Source organism: Pithys albifrons, chromosome 17 (assembly GCF_047495875.1).
Source record: "Pithys albifrons albifrons isolate INPA30051 chromosome 17, PitAlb_v1, whole genome shotgun sequence".
In the NCBI taxonomy this organism is placed as follows: Eukaryota; Metazoa; Chordata; class Aves; order Passeriformes; family Thamnophilidae; genus Pithys; species Pithys albifrons.
In genome coordinates, this window is record NC_092474.1 from 8,644,871 (window position 1) to 8,653,906 (window position 9,036).

The 9,036-nt window shown below is 60.0% G+C and overlaps 1 protein-coding gene across 3 annotated transcripts in view; it reads right to left on the reverse strand.

Annotated features, from left to right (window-relative positions):
• MN1 (MN1 proto-oncogene, transcriptional regulator) overlaps window positions 1-8,301 on the reverse strand; it is an 85,349-nt gene extending 77,048 nt beyond the window's left edge. The window contains exon 1 of one of the 3 annotated variants that reach the window (XM_071572045.1): window positions 4,534-8,301. In XM_071572045.1, the coding sequence (XP_071428146.1) occupies window positions 4,534-7,948 (3,415 nt within the window). In that variant the 5' untranslated portion in view covers window positions 7,949-8,301. The remainder of the gene's footprint in view (window positions 1-4,533) is intronic. The other 2 variants (XM_071572043.1, XM_071572044.1) reach the window with 2 other exon arrangements.
• Between the last annotated feature and the right edge of the window lie 735 nt (window positions 8,302-9,036).

Below are 9,036 nucleotides of genomic sequence, written 5' to 3' on the forward strand. Positions count from 1 at the left end.
AGGTAAATATAGAGATCAAAAATTAATGGCCAGACAGACAGGTAGATGCAAAGTCAAACAGTGGCCACGGTCATTACTGAAATGGCAATAAATTCACACACTTTCTGCATTAAATATCTTAGTGCATCACAGCAAGAGCAAATACTATTGAAAATTCTGTCCCTTGTCTTTTCTAATATTTGCCATAAAGGTCTACAAACACACTGCTGCAGAATGTTTACAAAACAAAGGAAAACATTTCTAAACAGGACCATTTTCTAGAAGAAAATATCAAAGATTATAGTCAGTCAAGGTAAACAGTGGAGAATTTCTGTCATTCACATGAAGCCAAGCAGGGGCAATCTACCCAATTAATTTTTTTAACAGGTCAGAAGAGTTTAAAGGATCATATCAAACCCAAATCTAACGCACACCAAACTCTCTCCTGGATAAGCAGTGGGAATGTTCTTCCCTCATCAATCTGTTTGCTAAACCAGATCATCTATTTATGATGTGGATTTTCTATCTGTGGAGTTTATCGTGTAACTTCTTGACAAAGGCAACAGCTTCTTTTTTTCACTGAATTCTTAAAACTGTGTAAGTTTCAGCAGTGCCATCAGGCAAACAAAGCAGCACAGAACCACAGCCCCCTCCCTGCACAGGGAGCTGGGCTTGGGCGCTGGACTCGCTTGCACAGCCCGAGCTCCAGCTCAGCTGCCCCACAGCACAGCGCTCAGTGCCCGGAAAACCTCACCACACGTCTCACCAACGCGGCCCCACTAAACAAGCCCAGTCCCTCGGTACAGCCTCTAAAAGAACTCGGCAGTATTTAAAATAAAGCACACAGCAGAACACACTGGGAAGGGAAAGAAAACAAAGGCTCCCGGCCGCATCTGGACCAAATCTGACCTTTGTTAATGTATTTGCAGTAATTCACAGACATTACACGCTGCTCCGGCAAGAGGGCTGGCCTGCTGCTCATTCCAGTGACAGGTTCGGTGTAACAATGAAATATTAAGAGAAACTCACAGCTGAAGGCTAAGGGTGCTGCATGGCACATGCCCATCAGCCCAGACCGACAAGCCCAACGGCCACTGAGCAGCAGAATATATTCCCACCCTTTCAATCAATGCCTGCACGGTTCTAGGTACATACCGGTATCTTCACCTGATATCTGCAGTATGGGACTTTCAAAATTTCAATTAAAAACTAAAAGCTAAACCCCACCAGCCCTTAATTACTGGGTTTCTAGAGAATACTAATACCCATTTCACTGAAGGGGAAATTGTTCTGGTTCAGTTAAATCAGGCAAAGTAAAACCCCATTAAGCTGGCCTCGGGTTTTTAAGTGAATTTGATCTGGTTATTCTTTGTCAGCTAGAGCTGTGGTGTTGGAAGTCAAGACTGGTCCTCCAGACCCAGTGTTATTATCTCTCACTCACAGCACAACCTGCTCAGCTGAGGAAAACATGAAATGCTAGAAAGTATTTTGGGGGGAAAAAGCCCCAAAACTACCAGCCACTTCACATAAAACATGTTGGTACAAGATATGATGCATCAGAGAAAACACATTTCAGGCCAGAGCAATGTGCAGACAGCGCTACATTTCATGCTACACTCTGAAATGCAGGGTGAGCACAAGCACAGAGCTCAGGGCAGGGCAGCGCCTTCACACCTTGCAGGGGGCTCCAGCAGCACAGGTGTCTGCTCCCAGTTACCTCCAGACTCACAGCTCTCAGAACTGCCAGAGATCTGATGCACCTTGTTCTAATGCCATTATGAGAAAAAGGTGAGCTATGAGGAATCGGAGCAGCCATTAAAACCATTCAAGTTGTTTTCCCCATTATCCAGGCATTAAGGGACTATTTGAGAAGTTCCCTCTCCTGCTGGTTTTGGGGAGGCTGCTCCTCCCTCCACGGCCGGCAGCAAAGCCAGACCCTCTGGTCCTGGCACTGGCAGAGAGTGGCAGGCAGTGGACGTGGCACCCAGTACCCCCCCAGCAGGAACCCACGCCTGGCACCCCCTGCCCCTTCCTCCCTGCCCAGTTCCAGAGCAGCCACAGCTGCCAACTGCAGCAGTGCCACAATGGGAATAAACCTCTGCCCGCCTCCTCCCACTACAGGTGTCATTCAGAAGCCCCTGACAGCACCTGCACCAGGGAGGGCCCTGGGTCCAACGCTGCTCCCAAGGCCTCAGAACCGTGCCCGCTGCCCAGCGTGGCGTTCCGCACACCGAGAACCACATGGACTTGGAGGAGCGCTGTCTGGAGCCTGCACACTGGGGAGCTGTGCAACAAACACCAGGGTGCAAATCCCAGCTGCCTGAGGACACTGAAAATCTCTGTCCCTGGCTAAAGCAAGCCTTTTCTTAAACGCAGTTTAGAACGCTCAGGGGTTATGGCAATGTAAAGTTAAATTATTTTTATTAACCGAGGAGAATGAGTGTTTTGTCTCACCTATTGTATTTTTATCACTTCTAACAGCAGTTAAAGTAAATTCTCTGTGGGTCTGTATGAATTTCCTCATCCGAGGAACCAGCCCATTCAAATCCCTCAAGTGACTAAAGCATGAACCAACCCGAGTGCCTCTCTGCATTGTTGTGGAACTGGTTTGGTATTTTATGTTAAGCCTCTGAAATACTAAAACATATCCTTATATAGGAACACTGATTAAATGGTTTTCCTTCCAAGTGATGAACTGTTTTAACAGCAACATTGTGGTTATCGCAACCAGAAACCAATTACTTCTTTCACTAGCTGTTACTAAGAATAGCAGTGATCAAAGTGACTGGAGGAGTGCTGTTAAAGACGCTGCAAAAAGCATTGCTTCATATCACACACACACACACACATTAGGGATCATTTTAAATCAAACTGCACTTTTAGTAAAATACGCTGTTCAGAATTAAAGCACTGCTCAGGAGGTTTTTTTATCCATGAAATCAAGACCTGTGGAATAAGTTACTCTTTAAAATGTATTTCTAACCACAGCACAGTTTGAGATCTGTGTATCTGTGCATGTGTGTGTGTGTGGAAGTGCATACGTGAGGGGGTGCGTGTGGTGTGAGAGAACATATATATGTGGCTGTGCCTGCCAAGGTAGAAGTGACAGGAACTGTGATTTGTGCTAACTAGCTATTGATCCAGTCAGATCTAGATGTTGTGTACAAGAAACAATAAAAGAGAAGGGGCCAGGAAGGATGCTGTGTGCAACTCCATTTAAAAATGGAAAAGAAGGGCCCCAAACAAACCAATTTATATCCTTGCCTGGGTGAAGCATGGAGAATGCTGATGGGCTGCCCCGGCTCTGCCGTGCATGCTAAACACTTTGCTCGAAATGAGAGTCCCCTGCGCTGGGCATTAAAAATGAACAAAGAGACAAACCGTGGGGGCTCAGATTCACACTCCAGAAAGCCAAGGCTGCAAAGACAACCAGAACCAGGGGATGAAATAGCCCGGCTCTCAAACCAGCTCTCTTCTGATTGCCCCAACATGTTTCTTAGCAAAATTACTAGATGCAGAGGACTGTAAAGTCAGTCTGTACCACGAGAGGTAAAAAAACCAATTTCAAACTACACTGCAGTACCAAAACATCAACTTTCCTAGGCACAAAATATGAGTTTATATTGTAAATTGCACGCATACACTTGTAGCACACCAAAACCTGCCCACCTGCCCTCAGACAGCAGGTACAGCACGTGCACCCATTGTGACATTCACGCACACAGCCAGGCAGCCTGCAAAACAGGGATTTTATACGACAAAACAGATCTCAATTGAATCTATAATCATCCTTATCTTAAATAGCTTTTATACTACAGAGTTTTCCATTAAAATATTTTTTCCTGAGCCTGGGGAATTATGATGCCCTCTGGACATAGGGAAGGATCAAAAATGACAACTAATGTCAAAATAAAACATCTGTCAACTAAGCAAGTTTTACACTAGCAGACCCAGAGCCTTTTTAAATTGCCTTTCAATTAAAGAAAGAAAATCTGTTACGAACCTTCAGTATCACATTGCTGTGGGCTCCAAATGCAAACAGGGGACACCTGGACCCGGAGGGGCAGCACTGCCACCAAACGCGCTTTTGCGTTTTTGCGGTTTAAGGAAACCTCAGTCACACTTCGGGGACAGTGGCTGGAAGGCTCGGCTGGCACGGGGCTCTGCAGGAGCCCCTTGCTCAGCTCCCACGAGCTGTGCTGAGGCTCCCCGGGAGCCCCTTTGCCCAGCAATCCCCCTTGCTCCCTGCCCAGGAGGCACGAAGGGACTGGGCTGATGGCCGGAATGGCACGGGGCAGTCACCCCGGGGCCACTCCCGCAGCAGGCGCTCTCTCCCTGCCGCTCTCTCTCCACCAGAGCCACCCAGCACCCTGCAGCCCCAGCCCAGAGTGGGAAGCTGGCTGACACCCACCGAGGTCCCCACCAAAGGCACAGTGGGTATAGAAATGGTGTGTGCCCAGTGTACTGGGGCCACAGACCCAGCATGTCCCCTTCCCTGAGCAGCCCACTATCCCTCCTACCCCTGCACCAGCATCTGTGGGGAACAACCAATACCTTCTTTGCTGGGGTTCGAGGGCTTGGGCTTCTCCCAGGGTGCCATGGGCTTGTCCTCCTCCTGCCCTTCCATCAGGGCCTTCTCACCAGGCAGGTACCAGGTGGAGTTGTGCTCCGCCATCAGGGAGTCCAGGTCGATGGTGCTCATGGTGCCCTTGACGCCCTCGGAGCAGCAGCTGCCCAGGTCACTGTCCCCGTTCTGCCCCGCACACTCGCCCTTCTTGCTCTTCAGCCCCAGGGGCTGGTCTTCCGAGATGCTGAACTGTTGCCGCTGGAGCTGGATCTGTGCCTGCAGGATCTCCAGGGGGTGGATCTCATCCTGGGCCGAGGTGCTCGTGGGGGTCCGCACCTGCTCCATGCTTGGCGTGCCAGGGTGGGTGCCTGCCGTGGTGCTGAGCCCGTAGCTGTCGGGGGTCGAGGTAGATGTACTGAGGAGGCCGAGGGCCAGGGGCTTCTGTCCGTTGAGAAGTGCATGCTCCCCCCGGGGCAGCTTGGGGGAGCTGCCCAGCAGTGGGCTGCGGGTGGGCTTGGAGGCGGCGTTGTCAGAGCTGGAGGACACCTCGTCCTCGTTGCCATAGCTGGTGCTGACCTCGTCAGGAAAGTCCACGTGCGGGGAGCTGCCGTCCGACTTGGTCACGCTCTGGATTCCGCTGTCCAGGGAAGACATGAGGTCGGGCTGCTCCGCCAGCAGCAGTTCACTGCCCTTGCCCCAGGAGGGCGAGGTCAGGGGCTTGTCGTGGGGTGTGCCCCCGCCGCGCTCGGCGCCCGCAGCCCCCGCTGGGCCCCCCGGCGCCCCCGGCCCCGCCGGCTGCCCCGGGCTGACACCGGCCCCGCCGCCCTCCGCGGCCGAGAACTTCTCGAAGAACGTGCCGGGGCTCACGTGCCCACTGTCCCGTTTCCGGCGGCCCCGGCCCCGCCCGCCCCCCACCTTCCCCTCGCCGCCGGCCACCGGCTCCAGGGCGTACCCGGGCGACAGGCTGCTCTCGGCGGGCAGCAGCGGAGCACCTCCCGCAGCCTTGCCCGAGCCCCCGCCACCCGCCGCCGGCCCCGCTGGGAAGTAGTCCGGGGCGGCGGGTGGCGGGTCGGGCTCAGCCTGGCTGAGCTTGCGCTTGGCCTCGGCCGGGCTCTTCTTGTTGAAGGTGACGTTGAGGTTGGGCGCGCCCAGGCTCGCGATCATGTTCTGGCAGGCGGTGGACAGGGCGGCCAGGCAGCTCTGCCCGAAGACATTGTCCTTGCTGGTCGCCTTGCTGAAGGAGCCCAGCGACAGGGCGCCCAGCTTGCTGGCGGCGGGACGCGGTGGGGCCGGCGGGGGGAACTCGGCTGGCGGCGGGTACGCGCCTGGCGAGGCGCTGAGGGCGGGCGCGGGGCCGTGGGCCGCGGGCCGCGCCGCAGCCGCGAACGGGAACGCGGGCTGGGCCGCGAAGTCGGAGGGGCCGCGGCGCTCGGAGGGGGCGCTGGGCAGGGCCACGCCGCCGCCCGGGGACTGCAGCTGCGAAAGGCCGCCCATGGCGGGCGCGAAGGGCGGGTGCACGCCGGGCGACGGCAAGGCCTGCGCCGGGCCCTCGCTCGCCATGCGCAGCGGCTCCTGCAGCGCCAGCCCCGCCGCGCCCGGCCGGAACAGCACGGCGGGGCCGCCCGGCTGCAGGCCCAGCTCGTGCGGGGCCGCCTCGCCCGGCAGCGCTGGCGCTGCCAAGCGCCGGGGCAGCAGCTCCCCGGGCGGCGGCCCCGCGAACCAGGCGCTGTCCGGGCCCAGGTGCTGTGCCGGCGGGTCGAAGCCGCGGCCGCCGCCCGCGTCGCGCTCGAAGGCGGGCGGAGGCAGCGCGCCGGGCGGGCCCACCTCGCCGTGGTGCCCCAGCTGCTGCAGGCTGGGCGGCCGCAGGCGCTGCTGGCTGCGCGAGGCCATCTGCTTCATCACCAGGGCCGCGTTCTGGCGCTGCGCCAGCGCAGGGTGCTCGGGCCCTCCGTGCGGCAGCGGCGCCCCGAAGGCCTCGGGCGCCGGCGGCGTGAACTCGCCGGGCAGCCCGGGGTAGGCCGAGGGGGACAGGTGGCTCTCCATGGCCGGGCCGTGCATGCCGCCGCCCCAGGACGCGCAGCGCTCGACGCCGGGGGTGCTGGGGAAGTCGAACCGCGGCCTCTTGGCGACGCTCACGTAGGGGGCATCGAAGTGCTGCAGTCTTTGATTTGGTGGCTGTTGCGGAGGAGGGTGCTGCATATTAAACATGGGGTCGGTGTAGGGATGCATATTCCTGTTCTCCAGTCTGTGAATAGGGTATTCAAACTGTGCATGCTGGTTCTGCATTATGGGCCCATTGTCCTGCAGGTTGGGGTTGGGAGCGTTGGCTTCTGTTTGCTGTTGCCTAGGGATGGCTGGTGGGCAGGAGTTCTGTCTGGCCAGCAAGCCCGGTGGCTGCTGCGGCGGCTGCGGCTGCTGCTGCTGCTGCTGCATCAGCGGGTGCCTGGCGCTGGCCCCCGGCTCCAGGCTGCCCGACATCTTCCGCGCCCCCCCGAAGCGCTCGAAGAAGCCGCCGTGCTGCTGCGGAGGGTGCGCCTTGGCCACGGCCATGCCCGGCGCCCGGGACAGCGCGGGCGCTCCCGCGAAGCTGCCGCCCGCCGGCACCTGCCGCCCGCCGCCGTAGTGCGGCAGCTGCCCCTCGGGCTCCGACGGGGAGAACACGGGCAGCTCGAAAGGGCCGGCGGGGCCGTCGCCGGGGTAATTGTATTCCAGCGAGTCAACGCCGGCCTGGGCCGGCAGCCGCCGCGGCTCCAGGCCGTGGGGCTCGGAGGAGCCGGCCGCCGGTAGCCCGTGGAAGGAGGCGGCGCGGTTGGGGGACTGGTCGAGGGGCAGGCAGGGCGCCGGCACGGCGTGGCTGGCGGCGCCGGCGCCGTGGTGCTGGAAATCGGGCAGGGTCCCGGGGCGCTGCTGCCCGAAGCCCTCGCCGTTCTGGCCCTCGGTCATGTGCTCGTAGCCGTCGGCGAACGCCGTCTGCCCGCCCAGCGCGCCGCTGTAGCCCAGGAGCCGCCCGCCGTGCACGCAGGAGGCGCCGGAGTCGGGCCCGAAGCCGCCGCCGAAGTGCGGGGGGTGCTGGTGCGGGTGGGGGGCGCCGCCGGAGCCGCTGTGCGCCTGCTGCCCGCCGAAGAAGCCGTGCACCGGGGGCTGCATGCCAGCGCCGTGCAGCTCGGCGGGGCCGCGGCCCGGGAAGCCGTACGCGTCCCCGGCGAGGCTCATGTTCATGCCCAGGAGGGGCGGCTCGCCCAGTGCGCCCAGGGCCGGGTCCGCCGCCGCCGGGCCGCCGCCGGGGAAGGCCGGCGTCTTGAAGTGCGCGCTCATGCTCAGTCCGGGCTGGCCGAAGCCCCGCTCCGCCTGCCCGCTGCTCCGTCCGCCGCTCTGTGGCTCGAACTGCTCCAGCCCGAACATCCTGCGCGGCTCCTCAGCGGGGCATGGCCGCTCCGCCGTCCCGCTGCCCGCCGGACCCCGCCGCCCCCGCTCACATCCTGCCGCGCCGCCGGCACCGCCGCCCGCGCTCACCCCGCCGCTGGCCGCTCGCTGCCGCCCGGGAGCCGACGGGGCGGCGCGCCGCCGCTCACAGGCTCCGGGGCATCGCCGGCCGGCTCTGCGCTCCCGCGGCTCGCGGCGCTCCGGCGGGGCCGGGGCGCGGGGCCGGGCGGGCGCTCGCAGGGCTGCGCCGCGCTCCCGGCGCGCTGCCGCGCTCTCACCCGGCGCTGGAGGAGCAGCAACAAGTTTTGCATTTCAGCGATGAATTTCAGCCATCGGGGCTGCGCCAATGAGCGCCGCGGCCCGGGGCGGGGCTGCCGTTAAGGTGGCTCCGCCGCCAGCCCCGCGCCCTGCCTGCCCCGCACCGCCCCGCGCAGCTCCCAGCGCTGCTGCTGCTGCTGCCGCGGCGCACGGGGAGCCGGGGGGGCCCGGCGCGGGTCGGGGGGCACCGGGGCGGGGAGCACTGGGGCTGGGACCAAGCCGCGAGAGTGGGGAGGCGTTGCCGCTCCCACCGCCCGCACTGCCCTCTCGGGCCGCTGGGACGAAACCCGCTCGGCAGTCCCGAGCCGGGAGCACGAGCGGCCCCGCCAGCCCCGAGCCAGACACCGCCGGGAGCCGCGCAGGGAGCGGTGGGGCGGTCACAGCCCGGTTCCCCCGGAGGGACAAACACCGCAGGCGCGCGGGGGACACAGACCGCGGGCGAGACACGGGGCTTCAGGTGCTCGCGCACATGTCAATAGCTTAAAGAAATAGTAATGAAAATTGCTCCAACCAAAAAAAAAAAAAAAAAGAGAGATCTATAAATAAGCGGCCGAGGAGCGTTTGTATATGGCAGGAGAGTTTTAACGGGATTTTTTTTCTGCAGGATCAGGATGCTGCGCTGTGATTAAATATTGATTTTGTGTAATTAGTTTTCATGTGAACTATCTTCCTTGCTGATGGCCTGGAGATTTCAGAACTGGCGAAGAAATGGAATTGGACGTGGAAATTATTACTTAGCGAAGTGACAA